We start from the raw sequence: 27700 nt of genomic DNA on the forward strand, positions 1-27700 counted from the left end.
TGGTATGCTTTTACAAATAAACAATAATTCTTCATCGTGATAATGCTTTAAATTGTCAGGTCCAATTGTGCCAATAATTAATTCCTCCAAATCTGCTTTTAATTTTGCGACATCAAGTAATTTAATTTTTGGAGTTTTCGGGGTTTGCGTTAAATCTATTTTATCAATGCTCTTTTCTGGGGTATCAGAATCAGATTCTGCACCAGCTGGAGTTCTACATGTTGGACTTTGATTAAAAGTTAAATCAGGCATCATTGTTTTCTCTCGGTGAATTTCAGATAAATCTGAGTAAAATTTTTCAGCTACTTTCTGAATTTCTGTATTTAATGGAACGGTTAAAGCTGAATGTCTAATTTCTCTTAGATCAAAAACTGGCTGAACAGGACCAATCGTTACTGGTACCGTTACTGCTTCCATTCTTTTAGTTAACTGTTGTATTAATTCATCTTTTGATCTGAAGTATTCTAAAGTATTTGGTGTTTCCTCACTTCTTTCTGTTCTCATTACATTTCTTGAGGTCTCATTTCTCAAAACTGGAGTTTCAGGATAATTTCTATTTTTACCTGATATACTAGAATTCGTTCTGGTTTCTATTCTTTCGGGAGTTTTTGCATTATTTTGATTTGATCTGGGTGGTGTCTCATCAATAATTTCTCTTGGAGGAGCACTTGGAGAAGTTCCTGGAGGAACTCTCGGAGAAGAAAATGAACAAACTGGTTGATAAGGTGACAGTTTCTGTTTTGTAATATAAATTTCTTCTAAAACCGCATCTTCTAATTCACTTTCTTCAACATTATTATTTTTCTTCTGGGCATTATTTTGACTGGTTACCTCACCAAATCGTGCTGGATATAGACGATCACATGCACTATGTCTCCATCGACGCATTCTGTCTTCATGAGTTTCACGATTAATGACTAATCTGGTACCTCTTGTTACACCTCTGTTTTCTCGCTCTAATTCAAACATCTCATCGTCCCATTCGGCTAAAGCCTCAAATTGTGTAGGTCTAGGCTTTGGTTCAAGTGTCATCATTTTGTCTCAAATTTTTCATGACTTTCATGTTAAATGACCCATCTTCCGGCCATGCTAAAACACCATCATTCTTAGTATAATCCATCCAATTCTCAAACCAAAGGCAAGTATGATAACCATATTCACCTTGCATATAAGCTGCAGGTGTCTTGTACTTATGAAGTAACTTTCCACCACGCGTTTCAATTTTCTTATCGGATTTCAATTCATTTTTCAATTTTTGAAACCACTAAAGTTTCTTTTTCTGTTTAACATAATAATAATCCATGATTTGAATCTGTTTCCTTTGCTTCAATAAAGATTGTAACAAGGAAATTGGTATTCCGCTACACCAGCCAATCTGTGCGCGAAACTCACCAACAAGCCAATCAGGTTAAGCTACGTCACCACCTTGCTCAACCAATAGAATTGCTGCTTTCCAGGATAAACCAATCAACTGCAAGCCTGCCTAGTCACATGAACCAATCAGTGCGCGAATACTGTGACGTGCGCTAGCCAATCACAGCGCGGACCCTGTGACGTACACTGCCGCTGTCATAATCTCACCCCTCCTTTACCAAATATTTTCACAGTGCCATTTTAAGAAAACTTTTTCAACGAATTTCAATTAGTAACTACAGTAAAACAAACCATTTGTCTGTTTCACTAGAATAAAGTGATAGCTTTTACAGTCATTCAAGTATTCTTTTGCGTGAAATAGACGACGCTATTCTCACAGAATATTCATTTGTTGATAAAGTAGGTTTTACTCTACCCTTTTAACTGGTAATAATGAACTCGTTTCCCTCTGAATGCACATAAAGTAACAATTCAAAGTTTGACTTGATCGTAATTACAAAATCATTTATGCACATTCAAACAGAGAAAACCCTAAACATACATACATGAATCTTGGTAGGACTTTAACCCACAGAGACCCTCATTCGTCAGTAAGAATAGACAACACTTCCTTACCCTTCACTCAAGCTTGGATAAATTCTACTACTTTTTTCTCAATGAGTTTTAAAACAGGCTCCAAGTCCCTATGCTCGAAAGCTACGATTTCATAGACAATCCTCACTATACATTTTACCTAACACACCTAAATTCCCTAAACTTGTGTTGTACGTCCACAACACTAGTGATATATGACAATACCACTATTTTGAAACAGAACAAATGCACTGTGCAACTTCACCTGTTACACTACTCATATGCCGGCACAACTAGGAATTTTCACACTGCTGGAAAAAACCTTTCGACTACATATAACAACTTGACAAACTTAACATGTTTTAGTCATCATTCCTATGTAACTACGATGTAGCATGTCCGTTACCATAGTAACCGTAACTCTGCTACCAAGAAATTGATCCAGCGCTCCTAATAAAAAACTGTCTCATCAACGCTACCTAACTCCACAATACTCACCATTAATCAAGAATCCCTTACCAAGGCCCAAAAACTAACAAGACAATTTCTGAGCGACTGAATCATGTGACCTAATTAAACAGAATCTATTCGCAAAACTATTTACACATTTATATACAACTGCAGTTTATCATTTCTTACCATGGTTTTCAAACATTTATCATTTAATTAAGTCACTAAGGAAAATGGAGCAACTGATGGTAATAAGACCATGAATAAACAAGACCAGCTTGTCGTTTCAAAATCTTATTTATTAACTATTTATTCAAAGAAAGTGCATTTTAATTAATTCTTTATTTATTAGCATTTAATTAGCAGCTTTTAATTGAGGAACAGCATATTAGACTGGCAATTCAAAGCAAAAATCAATTAGTTTGATTTAAGTAAATAAACAGTTTCCATTCCCTAAGTTCTATTTTTCCCTGTCTAAAACTCGCTTCACCTAAAAAGAAATAGACATTTAGGGGTCGATTAGGATCGCGGACGGACTTGAGTCCGTCCGCGACCCCTGAGGAGGAGGGAACGTCCGCATGGGCTGCGGCGTTCCCTCCGATCAAATTAGGATGTGACCGCCAGGGTGGCGGTCACATCCTCTATCACTAACATTGTGGCGGGTGCAGCTTCAAGCTGCATCCGCCGCAATGTAAAAAATCCATGCACAGCATTTGCGTGCACAAAGCGGCAGGCACCGCGCGGTGCCTGCTGCATTGTGCACGCAAATGCAGGGGGGTACCATAGGTACCCCCCATGTGCACCCCCCACCCCACCTTCACCCAGGGGGCCCGCAACGGGCCCCCGAAGTGAAGGTCCGTATGCTTTTCCACGGCGGTAAAGCCGCCGCGGAAAAGCATATATTTTCAGACATCCTAATATGCCTGGCGGTGTCTGATAGACACCGCCAGACATGTTAGTGCTTTTCCGCCGCGGTCGCCTTCCGACCGCGGCGGAAAAGCGGCGGACAGATTATCAGACCCACCAGCCATCCTAATTTGGCGGTGGGTCTTTGTAGTCTCCGCCGCGGTTTTTCCGCATCCTCCAGGCCGGCGGACACTTCCGCCGGCCCGGAGGATGCGGAAAAACCGCCATCCTAATCGGCCCCTAAGTCTGTTATCCTTACGTGTGCCAAAAAGTCCTTCAGCACGTCACGCCCTTCAGGATTCGGAAAGCGAGAAGCGCCCTCCTGCCCATTGGGGCAATTTTTATACCTTTCTGACTAGCTAAAGTAACTAAATTTTGCATTCTTTTCTGAAAATCCAAACTTGTCATTGGCTGAGCCCCGTTAGTCCACCATTAGGTCATTCACTCCTGACAAGTCTGGGCCTCTTCATAAGCTCTTATTGTTCTTAGTTTCTCCATCCTTCCAACTTCCTCGAATGTGTTACATTCGCCCAAGCACAAAACTTTACTTCCTAATCTTGGCAGGCAATTCAAACTTCCTGTCCTTGGACTTTTCTCCAAGAACATATTCAACTCGACCAAAACTGCGTCTGCATTAAATGTTGATTGTTCAGCAAAAAGCTCTTCTTTCTGCGCATGAGTGAAGTCTTCACTCTGGTCAAGTTTTCACATTCTCCAGCTCTGCCAGACATTTTCTTAGGCCCATTCGAAAACTATTATTTAAACAAACACAAGACATCAATTAATTAAAGAATTGAGATTTATTCTGTTACCCACCCCCTTTGCTAAATATTAACCCATTAATTATGTTACCTAGCTGTGCACATGAAGCTGCATTTATATTTACTTTCTTCTTTTAGGCCACAGGATTCTCCTCGAACTTATGCCACATATAGACGAAAAGACATAACATAAGCACACACAAATAAGCACATGCCATTAATTAAACAGCCGCATTTAATATTAACAAAGACAATAGACAAGGTCAATTTATTATTTTTCACGTACTTGCAATTGCAACACAGAGCACATGAGTTAGTCCCTTATGTCGTGTATGCATTTTAAACTAAGTTGATTAGTACATTTCATAACAGACTCATTAATACAATTATTTATTATGGAAGTTCAACTTTGCGAGTCAGAACAAAATGTTATTCTGAACCTCGCTCCATCAACCACAAGGGACTACTTTGCTGGCACGGTTATTTTACCTTTTAAATGTATATGGTGGCCGTCAGCATAGCCTATGTCCTTCAGCTGCAACTCCCCTTTCCAACGCTGTACTAGGTGTTGTGATTGGTGCATTGGTTACTGAGATTACCCGCCTCAAAGGTTTGGGCTCTCTCTTTATAATATTAGTATGGATTATCTATGCTAACCAAATACAGGCATGGCCACCTACATCCGTCCATCAACGTCACAACGAGTTCTAGGAAAACCAGACTCTTAAGCCTTTAGGACTTCCCCTTGCTTGGATTATTGATTTCTCCAAGAACTCATTTATTATGCATGAACATCTATTCCTTAGGGGTTCATTCATGACATCCTTCTGCCCAACTTTTACGTCAATACTGGCATTCCTAAACACCTTCAAGGTATAAATATACCTTCACTTGCCATGTCAAACCACGGTTCGGCTGCCTATGTGCACGACGCGGCTTGCCACGGCAAGTGCGAAAGGAAGTCAAGTCACCACCTGATGCACTGACCAGACGCTATCTTCCTCCTCGCAGAGAATCCAGCTCCAGTGTTTCTGACTCCCCTTGCGGGGTGTTAGAGATCGAGACCCGTAAAGAGATTCCAACCTCTCTCATTCTAAGGTATGGAGCAAACTAGAACCTAGAGGCACTCTTGGCAACTAGGGTACTAGGTACATTATTCATACATTTATATTGTATTTGATCTGTGCTCCGGGGTCCCCACACGTTGCCAGGTCTATTCAGTACTTATGACTTTGATTAGTATTCCCCTGGAGAACTAGGATTACAGGAAAGCAATTTATCATTGTTTCATTCCAGAGCATTCTGGGGCTTGGTGCAATTTTTGATACATGATCGATTTTAACCTATTCAACAGATCGTGGTGAAGTTTTCACAAAATGTTTGTCAAACTGCCTTATCAGTTGTTCGTTTCTTATAAGTGAGTAATGGATTCTGGCTTTTTATTTGTAAGAAAGACGCATCTACGAAGAGACTTCTTTTTTTGGTTCCTAAAACAGAAATGGAACAAGTTATGGGGTCACTTCAAAGAAATGTTCTTCAGACTCTTAAATCACGCTATGCAGTTAGGGTCCATTGCTGCATATATTTCAAAGTAGAGCTATTACCTGCATCGTTGGTTCATGTAACAGTAATAACTCACTCCTCCCTCCTAAGGTGGGATGGTTATCTGGGTGACGCAGGAATCGTTGTTGTCTTGTCACCAGAGGAGAGATCAATGTCCATAAACTGCCTCAAATTCAGGGCTATCAACCTAGTCTTCAAAGATTTACTCTTGATGTCATTCAGTCTGGAGGTGCAAGTTCTTGTGGACAACACCACTCCAATGTTGCAAGTGAATAAGCAGAGATGAGTCAGCTAAAAGTACAGTGAGAAGAAAAAAGTGTTTCTGTAGAGTTAGTGCATAAACAGGTAAACATGGTTGTCAGCAGCTCTTTCCATCAGGGAGCTACAATGTGTAAGCAGTTCAGCAGTTCAGCTGAGCAGACTGTCCTACATGAACCACAAAAGTAAGCTTCACCAGCGTGAATTAAGCATGCTCTTCAAGATGCAGCTTACTGGAGATGGGCTTGGTTGCTACTTCAGGTGACAACAAGTGCCAGATGTTGACCTTCCTGGAGATGGATGCTCAAAATTCATTCTGGATGTGCGCTCTTTGTCAAGCATTCCTCTCCTTCACTTTATCTAGAGGGCATTCAGAAGATAGGGTTAAATAATGTCTTTGTGATCCTGGCTGCACTGGACTAGGAAGGACAGGACATCCACATTACCCTGAACTCCAGCATTCTAGCTGTGTGCCCATGCGGCCTCTTCCTCATACTGATTACCCTGTATCCCAGGGCAGCGGCTAGGTCTAGTGCCCCCCTTTATCCCAGAGAACAACTAGGCACTTCATCCAAACATGTCCAAACTGCACCTTCATGCCTGGAAATTGACAAACTATCCCTTGCTTCATATATGTTGACAGTAGAGGCTTTAGATGTTCTGCTATGTGCCAGACACCTGTGTATAACAGTTGCCTGCCAGAGCGGATGGGCCTCGTTCGCTCCTCGTGTAAGATCCATTCTTTTGACCCTTGACAGACATAAGTACTGCATAACCTGCTATATGAAGTTTCCTTAGCACAAAAGTGTTCAAGGGTACTTAGCTGTTATTTCTACTGCATCTCTTCTGATCAGTGTTCTCTGTTTTGACTCACTTTGTTAGGAACACTCATTAAAGGATTTCAGAATAAATACACACCTGTTTCTTTCAGGGCCACTCTTAAGATCTCAACCTGGTTTTTACCGTTCTTATATTTCTTAATTTTCTGCCTGTAATTGAATGTTCATTAAAGTTCTTGACCTGGAAAACTGTTTTCTTGGTAGTTATTATTTCAAATACGTGGAACTTCGATTAAGAATGTTTATTGGACCAGTCATAGATGTAAACACGGAGATGGCCTTTTTCTAGAAGAATTTTTTTCTCCCAATAGTGCATGATTTGGATAACCACAGCCCAGAAAAACTGTGTATTTAACTCTGCTATTACTGTGATGTTGCCCCTCTGACAATTAGATGATTTGCCTTAGTCATTTGAATTTCAGAGTTGTTAACCTATCTTTTTCACATCTGCCCTCTGAGTTAAAAGAAATAGGAACCAGGAAGAAGGTTAATATACTGCCCTTTGTCTGCAGGCAATGACAATATACTCATACGGTCAAGTGAACAATCTGTGTCTGACATCATGCCAACTTGCCCAAGTACAAAACACAAAGGCAGATAGATGTATTGAAAGGATAGATTTCTGAAAATTAGAAATGAAGGCTCACTCAGTCTGTGCTGCAGAAGACCCTTCTTCTGTGATTCTGTTTAGATATAACTTTCTTTGAAATTCTCCTAATCTTCTCCAGGATAATAATAGGTCAAAATTCATTAAGACAAAACCTTTCATCACTAATCGGAATCGATCATGGGCCTTTATCCTCCTTGTTGAAACGTTACCTTTGTTTATTTTTCCAGAGAGACTATGGTGTGATTAAGGAACCAGGCAAGCAGGTTTTTTGTTTTGAGTTCATGTCCTGTTGGGCTTCCTAAGCCTTACAGGGTTAAGCTGAAGTGCTCCACTTAAATGGATGATAGTGGAAAATCCTCTGGTTTATGGATAAAGTGCTAAACCAGTAGGTAGTAAAACCCCCCACTGGAATCTCGTTTGTCATAGTTAACGTGAATGGAGGGAATTCTATTGCTGGATTCTCCGTTGGATTTAGCACATGGTTGAGAAACGATTTTCAATTTCCACCAAAATCTCAATCAGACCCTCAGCTGTGATGTTGGAAAATTCAATTTTGTTTGTATTATCAACAAAATAGAAGTGAGATTGAGTAGTACCTGCAACTCTCTTTTGGAGAAGTGACGCAGTGTCTTAATTTAACCCCTCATTTTTGGGTCAATCAACCACTTGGATGTTGAATCCTGGAATCCGATTCATTATACATTGTGCTTTTCAAATTGAAATTGATTTGTCTATCTACGGGTTTTTAATGTTTAGTTCATTAGTTTCCATTCTAAAGAAATATTATTAAGCACTGATCCACGATTAATGTTTTCTGTAACCTTAAAGGGCATTAGCTACGCCTCTATCCAGTTCATTACTGAGAATACTTTACACTCTGAAAAGGGAACTAACTTTGCTCTTCTAAATCTAAAAAAAACTGAAGGCCACAAACCACACTTTGGGGGTCATTAGGATGGCGGGCGGACCTAGTCCGCCCGCCATCCTATTGGGTATTGGGACCGCCCGCCATAAGGGCGGGGGTCCCGTGGGGGATATTAGGATGCGCCTGCCACTGTGGCGGGCGCATCCTGCATTTCTAGCATTGTGGCCGGCGGTGCTCTCAGCACCGCCTGCCACAATGCTAAAAATGCACGAATGCATTTGCATTAACAAAGCGGCAGGCACTGTGCGGTGGCTGCCGCTTTGTTAATGCACAGGTACCCACCATGTGCACCTCCACCTCTCCTTCACTCTGGGGGCCCGCAGGGGGCCCCCAGAGTGAAGACCGCATGCCTTTCCGTGGGGGCATCGCCGCCACAGAAAGGCATCTTACTAAGCCCATGGTAATATGGCTGGCGGTGTCTAATAGATACTGCCACCATATTAAACCTTTTCCGCCCCGGCCGCAAGGAGACCGGGCGGAAAAGCGGCAGACGGTCTTTCTGTCCGCCGCGGTCCCCCCGCCATACCAATATGGCGGGGGACATTTATGTGAGGATGGCGGACGGATTGCCCCCGCCAGGCCGGCATCCTAATGGGCCCCTTTGTGTTTCAAAGATATATATGCTGTTATCCATAGGGAAAAACAGTAGTGTGATTTATTGAAACAGAAAAGCAAATAACTCACACTTTAACATCAATAAACATATCTTCTAAGGTTGCTATTAGTTGTCATTCAGTGAAGTTACTTCTGTCGGTGCGGTTGCTTTAAAAAAACTGTGACTCGAAACCACATTTTAATTCACAAACTCCGCTTATCAAGAAAGTGAACATTATACAATGTGTAGCTTTCATTTCTACGCTACATAGGCTTATGATAGCTAAAAGCAAAGCATTTCCTTTTTCTCAGTTCTTAATACGTATTTCCTTTTACACACTGTAAAACAAGCATTGGCATAGCCAATAGGTCTCACCTTTGGGACTTATAAGTGTTTAGCCATGCAACAGTTGATGTTGTTGCACCAAGGATATTGTCCGAATAACTAAACACTTATAAGTTCCCAAAGGCGAGACCTATTGGCTATACCAATGCTTGTTTTTTTAGGGAGGCGCGGTCCTGCATCTTTGTCAGGAGTCCCGTCGATGAGTGTTTGCGGTACAAAGTTGGCTTGAGGTATACGTCGGTTCCGTGGACTTCCGAGAACTACTAGTTCGTGTCAAATAAGCGATTCTGCAAGCAGACCAAATTCACCGGATCACTGACAAAATATAGAATACAAAAATATAGAATACTAAAAATATCGAAGTAAAAATATAGAAAGCAATAATATCGAAGTCCTATCTACAAACAGGTAAGTACAAAAATATCGATCCAAAAATATCGAAAAAATATATATAGTTAGTCAAAGTATCATTTTTTTAAAATGTCTTAAAAGTAATGGAGATATGGCACATTACCTCTGCGATCCTATACTAGCTCCTGGTCAACACCACCCTCTACCAAGCAATGCCCGGCATGTGCTTGTGAGGAGGAAAGTGATCTACATGTGGTCTTGTTCTGCCCAACTTACAAGGCCACGAGGAAATATTGGCTCCTACCACTCATTAGAAACCTTGGTTGTCGGGAGTACCTCCCCATGTATAGAATTCTAAAAACTGATCTTTCGGTCCAATTGTGTTTGCATTGGCCAAATTTCTTGTAAATGTTTGGCATACTCGCAACCGTACTTTAAAGTCGCAGGTTCCCATATAATTTTTAGTTCAAACAATTTTAAATGTATGGTCTTTTATCCGTTTTCACTCTAGTTGCATTTAATTTTTAGGGTGGAACGATTTTACTCTGTATAATATGCATTTGTTGTTTATTTCTGATGATTCTATAATGTTTCAAATGTGTACTTATTTTATATCTTTGATGGTCAAACCGGCCGAAATAAAGATTGAGAATGGAATTTAAAATTAATGAAATAATAACTATAATTAACTAAAACATACTTAAAAATACTTAAATAACTTTAAAAATATTAAATAATTAATTTAAGTTAAAAAAATAAACATACAATAAATTGTTTAACACATATATATATTAACATAATATTAATTAATAATATACAATATTTTTACTGTGGGATAGCGGGAGGGTAAAAATTACTATTCCCACTCCAGAGAGTGCAACAGTAGGGAAAGCGTTGGATAGCGTAGGGGTAAAATTACTATTCCTACTCCAGCGGGTGCAACAGTAGGGAAAGCATTGGATAGCGTAGGGGTAAAAATAACTATTCCCACTCCAGACAGTGAACAGTAGGAAAAGCGTTGGATAGCATAGGGGTAAAAATTACTATTCCCACTCCAATGAGTGCAACAGTAGGGAAAGTAAATACTTCATATATTAATAAAAATAGATTAAATATTAATACCAATAAAAATGTTATTAAAAGTAATTACCAATGTAATATAATATAATTAATCAATTAAAAATACAAATAAAAATTAAATATTAAAATTCATTACCTATTAATACAAATTCATTACCGATTAACAATTAATTAGCAATTAAAAATTAATTAACAATTAATTCAAAATAAATACCAATAAATAAATTAATTAATTACAATTAAATTTCTTCCTACCCTATTCCCCTATAAACCCACAACCCGCTATGGGAAATACATTTATAAAATTAACATATTTATCAATTAACCAATTAATAAAAATTAATTACCAATTAAAAATGTATTAATTACCAATTAGAAATTATTTAACAATTAATTCAAGATATATACCAATAAATAAATTAAAATATTTAATTAATTATAATTAAATTACTTTCCACCCTATTCCCCTATAAACCCACAAACCGCTACGGAAAATAAATTAATAAAATTAACATAATTACCAATTAATCAATTAAGTAAAATTAATTGCCATTTTAAATTTAATTAATTACCAATTAAAAATTAATTAACAATTAATTCAAAATCAATACCAATAAATACATTTAAATATTTAATTAATTATAATTAAATTACTCCCCACCCTATTCCCCTATAAACCCACAACCCGCTACAGAATTAAATTACGCAAAAATTAAATAACATAAAATTCATTACTTAAAATAAATTATAAAATTATTTTACACTTTTCACACATATACTAACATACACAACACTTTAAAAAATTCTATATTATTAAAAATTCGATATATTTAATACCTTTATTATATACTTCGATATTTTGACTTTCTATATTTATGAAAATCGATATTAAATTACTTACCTTAAATTCGATATTTTTGTTGCCTATATTCTGTCCATTAGATATTTTGTCCATTCTATATTTTCACTTCGATATTACTGGAATTCTATATTTTGGAATCGATGTTTTGTCTGTATACCAAATTCACTCTGTTATGCTATACCTCTGAGTGTTGCTGTGTATGAGCCACACTCTCACCTTGCTATACCCAAAACATTTTTTTGAAAATTGCTTTTCAGTCCTTGTAACTGCTCCTTCATGTTAATCTAATACCCTGACAATATCTTCAGAAGAAAACTGTTTGACCCTCCATACCCAGGCAGTGTTCCAGGGTGAAAGTTCTTGTAGTGGCTCACAACATTGCCCATCGACTGCAGATGTAACATTTAGTTTAATCATGGTTCCAGGAATTATGCATGAATAGCTTGCAACTAATGTCCTTGATAAGCAATGTCCATTAATATGCATTATGTGACATTGTCATGAGAGAGTTTAGAAGAATCCTCCCAAACTAATGGTGAATAACTTAATCTGAAGCTTCAGAATTGTGGAAAGAAGGCTTTTATGACTGCTTAAAGCCTTGAACGTAAGTGTTGTGACCTATCCCTGGACTTCATGGCCTAATATAGCGTTAGTGAAGAAGGGAATGCAGGATATTGTGAGATAATTGCCCACAACATCAGTTAGCAGATACTTCCCGGATCCCTGTTGCTATTACACTATTTTCACGTGGTCCTGCTGGACCTGCTCTACGTTCTCACCCCTCGCTCGTAAGAATGGGGCAGAACAATTACTACCCTGGAAACTCAGGCCCGGCCAAACCAGTGGTGCTACACAACACCCAACTTTGCGTAGTGGAAACGAACAAAAAATTAAAGTAACTATTAACAACTGCCTTGGGCGGTTGCTATGGAAAGCCGGATCAGTTCCCCCATGTCCTTGGGCTGCCCTATTTCTTCTGATAAAGGGTCGGAGTTCGACGGGAGTGGCCTCTGCTCGTTCCACAATGCGTCAGACACGCTGCTGCTGCTTTCAGAGACCAGCATCAGAGCGCGACTCACGGTGGAGCAGTGAGTCACAGCCTGGACTAGTATGGAGGGGCACCGGCTCCTTACACCAGGCTCTCATGTCTTACCACGAATAACACTATCAAAGCGCGCATCATCAAAGGCAGCCTTCCTTTCAGCTGAACGCAGGGCTCTGGAGAACATGTTCACTCGTTTCCCGGTGTGTGGAGCTCATGTCTACAGGCACAGAGGCACAGAGGCGCATTGTAAGGTACTTAGAATGTTATTTATTGCGTGTCTGAAGCCTCTTCGTGTCTTTTGATTGAATTATCGATGGATGCAAACACTTCCAATCTATAATAAATCCTCTTATTAAACTTCCTATTTGGGGCACTTAGCCATGCGCCATTAAATAGATCATTAGAAGATAAGCGCTAATTGGCTGCCTGATATATTCAAATGTTTAATGAGGAATTATATTGGTCCTGAGCAGGCATATAAAATGTGCATCACTGGATACTACACAGAAGGAACAAGGGTGGGCAAGGGTGGGAGCGAGAGTAGAGGAGTGTCAACAAGCGCATGCAGCCACGCTAATTGAAAACAGATGCCCCTGAGCACCGCTGCTCGCTCCCGCAAGGTGGATGCCAGCACAAGCACGAGTGTAACAAAAGTGCAGACCAATTTCTAAAGGTCACTCCTAGAGCAGCATTCACAAGAGGGAATGGAAGGTGCACTCGTTACAAAGTCAGTATACAAACGGAAGGAATTGTTCCAGAATTGCTTCTTTTTAGTCAATAAATCTTTAAAACTGGCACACAGCCAACGCGTTTCGATCTCGATTCTTGCCAGAGGTAACTTTGTCAGGGCTCCTATATATTCTGCTGGTCGAATAACAAAAAAGATGTCTATATTTTGGAAATCGGACCCAATGGGGCAGAGGTTAGCCTCAATCACGGTAAGGTTTGCGAAGTTGGCTACTATTGACACCCCTTAACGGTGGGTGTGGGAAGTGACTGCACCACCATTTGAATTTATAGTACATACGAACTATATGCGCTTGACCTTGGTCTGTCGTTTGTTCTTTCATTGATACACTCCTAGAGCAGCGCTGTGCACTGTGCTAGGGTCTACCTAACGAAATAAGACGGTCATCTCTATGAAGTAAGCCTCTGTTGAATTGTAGTGCAGCTGTATGTTTGCATTGTCGAGTAAAAGAGTCAAATTTGGTCTTGGAAGTTTTCAACTGAAAAAAATACTGCTGCCTAATAAATCAGTGGTGCAATCCTGCGTATTGTTTCAAACATTATGGAAGCAAACATTGGCAAAGCAATATGTCTAGTCTCTGCAACCTATTTGCTTTGCCAGTGTTTTTTGCTGATGCTGTGCAGCATCGACAAAATGTAGTGCTCACAAAAAAGCAAAAACAAATAAACGGCACTATCACGTGTATGCACGTATGCGTCATGATGCTTTGGTGGCCTAGTGTGATGCATGTCGATGCATCATGATGTGGCCATCTTTTCTTTAACTTACTGTCCACGCCACTTAGCTTAGTAAATAAAAAATAAAAGGAATCTAAATGCAATGAAAGCATATTTCACAAACGGAGTGGCATGCTGCTAGACCATCCACAAATGTAATTTTTTTTAGAATAACCTGTGACAGGAGGGGTGGGGAGCACATCCGGATCTGGTGTGGATAAGTGTGAACTGTGGGAAGCGATATCAGTTGGGCAGGGGAACAACTGTGAATTCTGATACAGGTGTGGGGAATAAAAAATAAATAATAAAAGATAGAATTGGTGAAAACAGTGGATGAATGGGTAGGAGCAACATGGAGCAGGAGGGCTTGGGGGAGGGATTTGATGAGGGAACAACCCATGAGGGAGAGGGCAAGACAACAAATGCACACTTATGGAGTGATGAAAGAAAAACACAAAAAAGTGCTATGAATGTAATCAGTAAAAGGATACCAGTCAGGAGTGGCTCCTACGCTATAGCAGAGGAGCGTCGCTCCACTGGCTCAGAGACAGAAAATAAAACAATGTTCTTTCATTGGTTTATTTTTCATTTGCTGGGTCTGAGCCAGCATGTGTAGAAGGGCTGGGCTATGGGAGGGGGGAGGAGGAGTGCTATGTGCAGGTCTAAGTGCACATGTGTGTTTGGCTGGCCGTCTCAGGCCGGCCAAACACACATGCATACTTAGGTTTCTCCAACCCGGCTGAATTGAACAGCCAGGCTGGAGAAACAGCACAGACTACCTGTCCTGAGCTGATTGTCTCTTTTCAGCCTGCTCAGGCCAATCCCCACGCTGCTCTCATTCAGATTGCATTGGGAGTTTGTCACAGTGTCTGCTGGACCAGGTAGAAAACGGCGGATGGCAGCCTAAGGTAAGATCTATTTAAACAAATTATATTATTAACCCTCCCTATGCTATCTCCACCTGCCCCATCTCCCTTTGTTTGTGGCAGCCGCCACTGATACTAGTCATCCAGTTCAAAAGGAGGGGTAGAGGCTATGTTCCAGGGAGAGCCAAACACAAGAAAAAGAAGGAAGTCCACCGAATAAGAAGCAAGCAAGCAAGTGACAAGAAAGCCAGGAAACAGTAAGTAACAGGCTGGCTCTCTGCCCACTGAGATTTTCGTATGGTACACAAGAGGGTGCCTGTATGAGAGACCTAAAAACTGTGAAAATGTGTACACTGTCTAAGTCACTCCCAATATATGTCTGACTTGTGAATCTGTACCTGACGGTGTCAAAGAATAATGTGCCAGAGGGGAAGCAACAACTGCTTTTTATTAATAACATTAATATGAAAGTGACCTGTAAAGATTCTTTTGGTCTTCTGTGCACACAGACACCAAATCCTGCTAAAGGGATTGTGACACCAAAACGTATGGCAGTATTGAAATTGATGTTTTCGCAGCATTTCTTTTTACAAAAGTTGACCACTACCATGGTAGTGCCTTTCCCATTTGTGGTAGTGATTTGATAGGTGATGACATTCTATGATTGAGAACCAAAGGAGATGAAGAGGCTCACACTTTCCTTTTCGCAGCATTAAACCTGAGGCACACACAGGCATATAGTGCCTCACAACCCTTCAACCCCCTCCAGTTGATAGGTAATATTTGTGTCCTACAATTCGTTGTTTTGTTAACACACGTTACAATAGTAGTTGCAAGTAGCAGTTTCAGTGGAGTATCCCTGTGCAGATGTTATGGTATGGTGATGTGTCAGGAATTCACAGAGTCTATGATTAAGCTGGATTTAGTAAATACGTTGTTTTAAAATGCTACATCGACACTCGAGGCAAAGCAAACATTGGAGAATAATAATACAATGATATTCAATGTTTTTTCTTTTGCAGACTCAGGGAATTCCACAGCTCATGATCGCTCTACGCTCAGTGTTCGGTCTGGTTTTCTAAGTGGCCAGCTGACATTGTTGCATACATGTCAGAATACAGAGGGCAAACATATCATGACCAAAATATTGACAACAGAAATACCGTGAAAGTATGTGTAGGTAAGTGTAGATCTGCTATTCTTAACACCAAATTTACGGACCCTAAACCATTTTGTTTAAGAACAAATGCTGCTCAGTCCCAAAGCTATCGCAGGACGTTGGCACAGGCAGAGGTGCAAACTTCCCCATACACATATCTGAATTTTAAAGTCTTGAAACAGTGAAGGTTAGCCCGAATACCGTTCCTGGCTTTATTTGTTTTACTTTAGATGTTTGAAGGTACAAACAAACCTAGGTATAAAACAGCTCCCAAACAAAGAGCTGTGTGCCCATTCATTTTAACAAACGTTATTCCTTCATATATATGATAAATAGATACGTTACTGTACAGGTATTAAATTAATATCAAATATAAACTCTGTCGGTGAATTGCCTGCAGCACATACATTTTACATTGCTTTGCATTCTTTTAAGAGTCCTTCATAAAAGGCATTGCAGCAAGAACGCAGTATATTTCCATCATATTGTCTGTAGCCCCAAAACAAGGCTGGGGAGAGTTCATACACCAGAGATGCTTCCAGTCCTTGAGCCCCTGATGGTTCAGTCATTGAATCAGCAAGTTCAGGAAAAATGAAACATGGATGAAGCAGGCGTCGTCCTGGGTCCTTTTCCCTTTATGGTTTGGAGTGAAGTAGCGGCTGTCACCATCTGGGCTTTAATCTGCCTTGGTTTTATCTTTGCCTTTTTTTCTGTATTGGTTTCTAGGGATATCACCTATCATCTTGTCTGCATGCTTCGGTGACGAAGAGCTTGATTTTGCCTCGCAAAAAGTTCGAGTAAACGAGGAAGAGCCTCCTCAAAGTCCTTGCTGTCAACGTCGTTTGCAGAGAGCTGGAACTGGTCAGTTCTTCCTTCAAAAAGAAAAGACGGAAATATATTAAAGCTCAAACCATTCTAGACTGTCCTATCTTGGTCTCGTCTCTTTCCGAATTTCTGTTTCTATATGCATTCACTTTTTTCTGTGTATGCCGAACGGAAATACTGTACCAAGGTAAAATCAAATGATGCATTTGAACTTTGTGGCAGACAATAGACTTTTTTGAGACAGGGTGAGGATTGGGATTTTGCAAAATGATCTATGAACTTTCATTTTGTCTGCTATTTGAGCATGCAAAGTACTTGCTTCACACTATGCAAAAAGAAAAATCTGTTTTTATTGGACACTTGCCAGAAAGCAGTGTGGAGTTAGCTATTACTGCATGCCTGTAGGGGACGACTCCTTAAGAACATAATACAGTAGGACAATAATTGAAAACCTTGGCAGTCACCTTGTTTCTTGCAAAATATAGGTATTAAGACCTATTTGAATCTTTCCCATCTCATTTTAACATATTTGAACTCTACCTATAGCTACAGAGGCCTAAGGGCCTAAGAATTAGACACATGCATCCACGAAATAGAACATTCAAAGGTACAACATGACAACTCAGATGTTCTCTGCCAAGTCAATCGTTTTCAATGATCCAACGAGCATTGCATGTGAAGGATGCAACACATACTTTCGGGTTTCAACTCACAACATAAGGGCAATACACTAGGGCAGCACACCAATATGATGCTATCATTGCTCTTATGTGTGGTGGGAGCTCGTAGCCACTGTGCTATAGAATTCAGTTGCCTAGGACTCTGTAGAAATGCACGAGGCACCTCACAGTGCTGTGAAGCCATACCAGTGAGCACCACATGATTACCCCACAGTCAAATTAGTCATGGGCCTAGGGTCCTGTACAGCTGACCCAAAGCCTGGGTAGACCACCTGATTGTAACATTCCATCTCCAACTCTTGAGCAGTGACTGCTGACAACAGGAATTCTTGAATGTTTTGCATATACTTTAAATATAGCTTCACAGTGTACATGGTAACCACTTCACTCCCTATCTCCCCCCACTGCTTTCTTAAGCAAAAGAGACAAATACTAGCAGGAAGCAAAGACAGCACACTTACAAATTGGAAATAATTAATAATTTAGCAATTTTAATACCAGCTTGTAAATCACTCTATGTGGAACCAGGCTTTGGCCATGTCAATGGGTCTAGCCTGTGAATTAAACTGTCATTTGTGTCATTGATGGGCTTAGGCACCCAACGAGTCATACATGCACTCTGGCACTCACCTTTGCACTCAGGTATTCATTTATCAATCCACTGACTCCATCCTACATTCACCCTCTGAATCAATAACAATAAAACACACTAACTCAACAACATATGCAAGATAAATTTAAATATTACAAAAACAAGAAAGTATGCTGTCATCTAAACACAGAAGGCTTATGATTGCATATGATAACAATAACAAAACTAAACATAGAAGGGAATGTTTGTTTTAGATTGCCATTGTAATTAGTCTATAGTTGTTTTAAAGTTCCAATTTGGCCGCCACCTTTAAAACCAATGTTTTGACCATGTTGGAATAGTAAAACAATGCTACCCTATGAACAACAGCATTACATATTAGTCTCATGGTTTAGAGTAAGTAGCCATTTGGGATGCGGGCCACTGAAGATCAAATTAGCATCAAGCAAGCCACGTGTCAGCAATGTATGGAGTGCGATAGTATTGTATTCACAAACATTAAAATAAAGAGAGAAGAGGCAAAATGGAAGGCACACTAGAATAAGAAGAATATTTGAAACTAAAGGTCTGTCCATCCAGCCTTGACACTGCAGTGTTCTCATTTTCAGGTGCCATGTGAACAGAAAATCCCGTCATTCACAGGGCAAGAGAGCCAATAATTGATGTGGACTGAACCATTAACCCATGCAGTATGCTGTAGAAACAGCATGTAAATGACACTGAGACAGACTAATGACAGAACAAATATGGTCCAAAGTTCCGATATAAGAATATATATATTATTTAATGATTTTTTTTATTAAGAGATCATGGCAGACAGCTATCAAGAGTTTCTAGTGTGAATAAACTGCACATTTTCTATCCCTGGAGCATGCTTCCGTACAAAGTTAATCTGTGACACTTCATGTAAATAAATAACTATCTGTAGGCTTTAATAAAGATAAATAACAATGGCCCCTTAAATGCTTATTAACTTTAACTTATGCTTTTCACAGTCAATATGTGAGTACTAATGTGTTCCTCATAACTTTTCATAAGAAACATATCTGACGTATGTCATCAGAAATACTTTTTCCTAGGGAACCAATAAGGCCTGAATATGTTATCATTGGCTTGTCACCATAACCAACTGAGGCCTCCTGTACTAAGTTTAAGCTTTCTCACAAAGCAACCATCAGGCATACACCGCAGGAGTCTTAATTCAAAAGTGAGGATCGTCCAGATTCAACCCCAGGTACCAGCTCACTTAATCTATTATCATAAAAGATGTGGTAGACCAAGAGGGATGTATCAATAAAAATCATTAAAATTCCACCCTGACAGTTGGCGATAATCTACACCAACCAATCAAGAGGAAAATGAATAGTACTCGTCTGGGATAATGAACAAACCCAAGACTCCATTTTAAGTAATTTTTCGTGAAAAACCCCAAAATCACATTTGACAAAATCACTGTAACCACAACAAAGGCCGATTGAACCAGGCTGTGAAGCAAACAGATTAATTTAGATTGTTTTTAACATGAAACTATTGTCCTGAAAAAGGTGACGATCTTTTTCACCGAAAAGCCGCGTCAACAGTTTTCTTCTTATAATATAAATTGTTTTATTATGTATTGTATTGTTTTAATAAATATGATGATGTTTTTTACCAAAATAATGAAAAGATAACACATTGTTTGATAAATAAAATAAGATATACAATCCACTCCTTTGCCAACTCTTGCCCTCATTGTACTCTGCCGATCTTATTTATTTAGCGATATATTATATGTTGATGTATAAGGGTTATATTATGTATATGTAAATGTATTCATTTGTTTTTTACTCCATGCTACATTCAACATACTGGCTTCTAATATAGCATTTTTAGAATAGATGACCGCTTGAGATTTTTTCCTTAAAAATAAGGAAAAGGGACTCTTGTATTTGTTACAGACAAAAAAGACATACCATGTAACAACCAAAGTAAAAGGGCCAGTCCCCATGGGAGGTTACAAATGATGATAAGGCGGTACTAAGAAGGGTCTAACAAAGCCTTTTATCGAATCAGAAGCCAGCATTTACAAAGGACAATGGCACAAGCCAATGACAAATATTGGCGGAGAGTGGGCAGGGCTTCTATTCAATACTCCAATACAGCATGCCCCAGAGCAGCGGATGCGCAGGTTCAACTTAAAAACCGGAAGTGCACATTTCTTTCCGCATAAAGGAGGATCGTCAAATAGCATGTTTTGCTTTGTACACAGATCGATGCAGGGGGTGCATTAATATACTGAGCTAGCTATAAAACTTGCTAATAATGCATTTGCCTAATTCCACTTATTTAGTTTAGTCCTGATTTCACAACGTCTCATGTTACAGCAGCTCATGTGACAGGTGTGTCACCTTTCTTGTAATTTGATACAAGGATGTGCTGCCTACTGAACTTTTCAAGTATTCGCAGCGGCTCTAATCTAGTCTGTAACCTCTTTTAACTTTGCATAAATGTGATCACCTTAACAGTGGCACAGCTTAAGAGATGAATACAATGTTAAGACATGCAAGTACTGTTAGTAACCAGGAGCGTGGGTGAGAGTGTGGGCATTTTATACGGTGTCTGAGGTAAGAACATCATGCAGCGCAGCCCAGAAGTTTGTGTTCATTATACACACTTTCTTGAGAGCATGCAGTTGTGTTGGACAAAATGGACATAAGGTGGTTCCAAACTGCATTATGTGCATCCTTGGAGTTGACCTATGTGGTTCCTAAGTTTTACAAAGTTCAAAGTTTTCTTGTGGAAAAAACATCCACCCTAAGACAGTTTGGGACACAGTACCCAATCAACGAATGCCTACTCAATATAGCGTCTATTCAACAAGTAAAAATGGAAGATGCGCTCCCTGCACACACCCTAAAATGGTTCACCCAGGAGCACAGATTGCAGGCTCTCCTGAGTCCCCTGCGAGAGCCACTTCAAGGACACACAGACTTAGAGACACTCGGGCCCACGCTGCTTCAGTGCCTACTGACTCTCCATTGGACTTCAAGTGAAATTGGCAGCCTGAGCCTGCTGTGAGACCTTCCTGGTAATGTTGGTAAACATTCAACGGCACACATGGTGATGCAATAACCGGTAACATCATCTATCCAGAGCAACAACTCGCTTCCCTGTGACTACCTTTACTTCCACCACTCACCTGTCTATAAAGGGGTTCTCCAGTCTAATCCCGCCTGCTCGCGGAGCTCCATGGAATCTCACAGACTTTTTTGGTATCTTTGCGGAATTCCACAGGTAGAAACATTGCAAGCTCTGCCCACCCCTAGTTATTATGCGATTCTCATTTTCTGCCATTCACTGCAGCATACAATATAGGCAAGGCCACTGGAATTATGAGTTTCTACGGTTGCAGATTTTTTGCATGGTTATGGATTTGCAACATTTGTCAAATAATGCATCATCTACATCCTAATCTGCAAGCTTTAACAAAAATAAATGTGCTTCTAGCTCAAACTGATCAAAAGTCACTAGAAAAAGTGTAACATGTTTCCGTGCAGTGAAAGGCCTTTTGTAAAGATTAACTGGTCATTTTTCAGTTGCCTATTTCTGTATTTGTTTCTTAAAGTGGGACTAATTATGTGAAATATTTGCCCAGACAGTATTACCGTCTGAAAAAATGACAAAATAATGAAGTAATATTTTCAAAAAGGTGCCGCATTATGCTGCATAATTTGCCTTTTCTTGCTGCATAAGTTAGTCCACCATGTGGCATAATTTGGTGCTCCCTGCCACATAATTTAAATTCCCCTGAGTATAGAGCAATGGATCATCCCACTTCAGCCATGGCCTGACTTCACTGTGAGTTATTGGATTGTGCTCTTTTATAAGGAGAATATCTGCACATCAAGTAGTTTCCTTCAGTGCAAGGAACTTTTATGATAATGTGTGCATTTTAAAAACAAAAAATGGGAGAGGGCTTGGAAACTCCCAAAACAATGTTTTATGACAAACCAAAAACACGGCGAAACAAACCAAGCATTGGCAAAGTCAAAATGCTGGCAACCAACACGAGCCATAATGGGTTTGCCAATGCTTGTTCTAAATTTAGTAGAAGTCAAAGATGGCAGACTAAGCATAGAGGCAAGTATTCTTGTGTACAAGCACACAGCTTATTTGCACTAGCTAAAGTAATGTAACACTCTACAAAAAAAAAAAGAAACATAATAGGTCTGCATAAAACGGACAAAATGGCAGTAGAGGGATCTATATGATGAATATTTGCCACAGTCTGGTGGGACCTAACTTATTCTGATGTGATAGTGAGCCAAGATTTGATCTTGTGCAGTGCTTAATTTGAGATACTGATTGCAGGTGAGACCCACAGGCACTGAATTTTAGGGGACTTGCATTTATTTTTCCTCAACAGACTATAATCCAAAGCAAGAGAGAGAAAAATACAAAATAAATTGATACTTGTATAGCGCACTACTCACCCGCAAGGGTCTCAAGGCGCTTGTACAAATACCGCTGTGGAACCCATCCTGGCTTTCCCTGTTAGGTGTCCACTCCTGGGCACCCCCAAGGTGGAGGCCAGGCATCCTTAGCGTTGTGGGGGCCGTTGTGGAGATTAAGCAAGCTATTGCTCAGAGTTGCAGAGTGGGACTCCTTGATTGAAATAGGCACCGAGGCGAGAATTATCAGGTCCGTGGAATTTTGAGCCCAAGACCCGCCGAGGCAGGGAATTGAACCTGGTCCCGGGCTAGACCTCTGCATCAGGGTCTGCCGCTCTAACCATTGAGCCACACTTCTCCACAAAATGGGGAGAGAAGGAAGAAGAGAAAGATAGAAAGACAGTGACAAAGGAAAAAACAGGGATGAAAAAGAACCTGCAAGAGTGAGTTAATGGGGCATGAGGTGGAATCAACTTGTAGTGACCGCACCCTTGGTATTCCACATCCCGATCTTCGTTAGCGTAAGCCGCAGACTTCTGAGTAAAAATGTAGGCCCCTGCCCCAATTCTTTTACAAATTAAGTACTGTGTGGAGGAAGGCAATATTTATTTGTTTATTCTCTTTAATTTAGGAGCAGGGCATTGCAGAGCCTAGCCGAGGCAATGGAAAAGGTCCAATCGCTAAAAATCAGTGTGGATCTTGTGAATTCAAAATTTGCATATGGGTGCGGAGCAGGGTGACATAAGGGGTGAGCACCATTGGAAGATATATGCCAGCAATTCCAGGACTAATTTGCTACCACTATCAGAAACCAGCGTATGTAACACAAATGACACTGAGTGAGAAAGTGCCTTTAATTTCTCTTTAGTGGCTTGTTCATCCTGTGCTGTCTATGTTGGTGGAAATTGTGAATGACCTAATTCTGTGCCCTAAGGTGGCTGCATATTTTAGTTCTGATTTTATGTTACAGACATAGCCTGGTTTTTGGTTTTCAAATCCTGATCGCCCTATCAAAGCATCGTCTTCAATAGCAAGTGTGCCATGAGCCACAATTTACATGGAAAATGGGACATTTATGTATAGTTTAAAAAAACTGAATTGGTTTCCAATTGGCCTCTACCACCCTGGGCCACAGTGCCACAGTACCTGTTACACCATTGTTAGCTCTGCCCACCCAAGCTCAAAAACTTCCTTAGCAGAGTTCACGTTTTAACTTTTTAGCAAAATCTACACGAGACATCCATGTGAGTGAATAGGCGTCCATTCTTGACAAATTTTGGCCCCACCCTGCACCAAGGCCAATTTGTGTGTTAAAAAATCCAATCGCCCGCAGCCTCCTTTCCGGGTTCTAATGTATGCAACCTGCAGCAATAACGTTACCTTAGCCGGCCGCTCCTGCCCTGTTTGCTTCTTTAGAAACTGTGATTTCTTCAGAAAGGCATTCAGAGAGGGCAGGTGTAACCACAGCGGGTGGGGCCCTGTCATGCCTGGTGCAGTTTCTCCCCTACCTGTAATAGAGAGCCACCTTCTGGAAGCGGGTTGGAAACCGGTATTACAGGTGCACCCAAAGACGTGGATGTCACCGTTATGTCTGAGCGCAGGCGCCTCCTCCCCTCCCTGAGCTGGTTTATAGTCCCCCTCCTATCACTTGTCTTGAAGTCAGGTCTCTTCCTGCTGTCGGCGACACTGCACTCAAGAGGTCTGGCCACCCACAAGGCTGCGAGAAATAACAGGACGCTGCAAACCGTAAACCCAAGGAAACGAAACACGCACTATACACAGAATTATAAATCAGCGTAAAAAGAAAGAAAGAACGTAAAAGAAAAAAATTGCGAATTCAAACGGAAAACGAGAGGAGACATCAAAAAAAGTGAAAGGAGAATATACAAGCATTTACAATGCAATAGGTCTCGCAATTACGAGTTTTAACCTATTGGCATTGTAAAAGTTTAAAAAAAGGAAGAACGCGTGTCCCTGAAGTGGGCGCCGTGCTCAGTATTAAAGTAAAAAAAATATATAAAACCGAGCGCGGTGTCCCTGAAGCGGGCACTTCGCTCAGTATTAAAGGTAACAAAATAAAAATAAATAAAGAGAGCGCGTTGTCCCTGAAGCAGGCGCCGCGCTCAGCATCACACTTTTAAAAATAAAATTTAAACTGGGCGCGGTGTCCCTAAAGTGGGCGCCACGCTCAGCATGCAAATACAACAACTTAGGCTGCCACCATTGTCACCATTAGTATCAATAAACAAAATAGTGCTCACCCACTACATAAAGCATACCGACTTGTAGGGCTGGGCGTAGTTTGCGAAGTGGCGCTACGCGAAGCTACCCAAAGTGCACTTCGCACTACACGAGCTACGAGTAGCACTACGCGAACTGAGTAGTACCCTGTTCGCACTGTGCAAGATGCCGTTTTCAATGATTGTACAGTGCGGACAAGAATCCAGCACTGTGCAATCATTGAAAACGGCATCTTGCACAGTGCGAGCTGTAGTTTTCTGCCGCTCAAGTAGATTTTTACTCGAGCGACAGCTTTCTCAACATGGACTGGTAGTTTCTCATCGCGAGCGGTCGCGAGCATACGCGATCACTGGCAATGAGAAACCTGACCTCCCCGCGTTGAGAATCTCGCCGGGAGGTTTATTTTCCCCGCTCGCAATCAGCAACTTGATTTTGCTGATCGCGATCGAGGAAAAAGTCTCGCCGGGATGTCATTTTGGTTACTCGCGGTCGCCAAGTTGACGTCGAGGACCGCGAGCAAGCAAAAAATTACCGCTACGCTACGTCTGTTTGCACTGTGCTATGTGCAGTTCGTGTAGTGCGAAGTAGCGCAAACTTCGCAAACTATACGAGTGTAGCGTAGTGCTTTGCCCAGGGTTAATACCAAGTAACGAGCCAAGTAAAAGATCCAGTCTTTATGGGCAGTAACAAATGGCGACAAGGCGGTACTCTGGAGTGACTAAAAAGCCTCATAATGAATCGGAAGCCAGCATTTACCAAGGACAATGACACCAGCCAATTAAAAATATGGGAGGAGGGTGGGTGGGGCTTCCACAGCATACCCCACTACATCATGCCTCACAGAGTGAGCAGCCCATGCGCACTGCCGCTAAGTTCGACCTAAAAAGGAGAAACCAAAAAAATTCTCCTCTTAGACAGCCTTATCTCTGGCATCTACGCCTTCTAAAAGGGATAAAGACCACCCTTGTTTCTCCTCAGATCCTTCAGTGACAAATCGCAAGTCCTCTTTCAAGGCCCCATTGACAGCACTGTCACCATCAACAGCAAGATTGTCGTTGACGACCTTTACAACGGTCTCGTAGTCAAGAACATCGACGGCTAAGACGACGACGGCTGCCTCCATCGACCCATCCCATCGACAAAGATTGCACCATCATCGAAATTCTCGCCGACTCTACTTCCATCCATGATGGCCCCATCCAAGATCTCAACGATGATTTTGTTTACGCCTGTACCACCGCCAATGACTCCATCGACCACCCTATCGACTACAGTCCCATCGATGACGATTCCATCTACAAGGTGCACAACTTCAACACAAGTATCAAGGCACAATACATACATTGCTCTGACCATGACACCATCGACACCACCATTGATGAGGATCAAAATCACAAAGATGACCAATAACAGATTGCGTCCTGAGGTTACTTCGCCCAGCAAAGTGTCACCTTTGCTTCCAAGCCATTTACTGGGCCTTGAAGAGTCCAACGACGACGGTCCTTTCGGAACAGCGCTCAGCCCTTCCGAGTTACACGTAAAATGCCAAGAAGAACAGGATGAGGACTTTGATGAAGAAAGAGGGTATTATCATGCTCAAAGGCATTATGAGCCCTTCAGATACTGCCCTGATCATCCACCTAGATAGGAGGACTTTCCAATGCCTAGTTCTTTAGTCCAGGATCTGCAAGCTATGCTCTCAGACAACAGAAATGTTTCCCACAACCTCTTCATGACAAATAGGTGACACCATCACAGCCTGTGTCTCCTGTTAATCCAGTACCTATTCCTCCTTCTGCCACTCCTAGGATTACGCCTGCTTCCAATATAGCAGCACCACTGAGGTACGATCAATCGTCATCTAATGACGAAACAGAAGAAGGCGAGCTTCCTGAGCCTCAGCCTCCCCTAGATGACTGGGATGATTATGTCATACCCACACCGTCCCCTACCTCCTCAACACCCGGTCGATTCACCTCTAGAGGACATCAGATGTGTTCATAGCCTCATGGAAAGAGATGCAACAAGGTTCCTCTTCCCTATATCGGTCACACATTCCGACTGTTTAATCTATGATTTCAAGGAACGGTCAAGAAAGTCAGTTCAGGCTATACCCATCATCGACTACGTCTGGTAAGAGGGTTTGAAAATAAAGAGAAATCCTGCCATGGTGGCAGCTGTCCTGCCTCGTACCAACAAAAAATACAGAGAACCAGAGGATTCCTCCTATTTCTGAGGCGGCACAGCGTCGATCCAAAAACCCGTCCACTCAAATATCGCTGCCACCGGACAAAGAGGGGCGTTCTATAGACAATAACAGCAAAAGGTTCTCCACCATGTCTGCCATGACAGTTCAAGCAGCTAACACCCTTGCTATTCTGGGCCGCTATGACCAGCAGATGTGGTCAGATATCTGTTCCATCATTGACTTCATTCCGGAAGACAGAATACCTGAAGCCAAGAAGATCTTACAGGAGGGTGAAAGCGCCTCTCCTGAGATCATAGATTGAGCCGTGGACATTGCCTCCATAGACTTCAGTCAACTGGCATGCGCAGCTGTTTTAAGGCGCCCAGGATGGCTCAAAGCAACCTCTTTTAGACCTGAAGTTCAATTCAAGATATTTGACTTGGCCGTTGCTTGCACTGCATCGCATTTGGGGATGCAGTGCGCGCAACGAAATTCATTTTATTTATTTATATGTTTACTTACCTGTAATCCTCCGTATTCCATAGATTACTACCTCCCACCCTGCCCCTCCCCATCCCCACGTCACCGCCCTGCGGCTACTCCCACCACCGACCGCTACTGCTCCTAATCACACTATGATGTTTCTAGGAGCCAACCTCAATACCATCCAGAACAAGGCCTTCCTCTCCCGGGAAGGACAAAAGAGACTAGCAGACTT

General features: G+C 41.2%; 1 protein-coding gene across 1 annotated transcript in view; it reads right to left on the minus strand.

The window, feature by feature from the left end:
• Window positions 1-16168: 16168 nt before the first annotated feature.
• The window catches only part of EPO (erythropoietin), a 157722-nt gene continuing 146190 nt past the window's right edge, over window positions 16169-27700 (minus strand). The window contains exon 5 of the mRNA XM_078671562.1: window positions 16169-16898. Coding sequence (XP_078527688.1) covers window positions 16758-16898 — 141 coding nt within the window. The 3' untranslated portion in view covers window positions 16169-16757. The remainder of the gene's footprint in view (window positions 16899-27700) is intronic.

The sequence above is a fragment of the Lissotriton helveticus genome, chromosome 12, assembly GCF_964261635.1.
Source record: "Lissotriton helveticus chromosome 12, aLisHel1.1, whole genome shotgun sequence".
Lineage (NCBI taxonomy): Eukaryota > Metazoa > Chordata > Amphibia > Caudata > Salamandridae > Lissotriton > Lissotriton helveticus.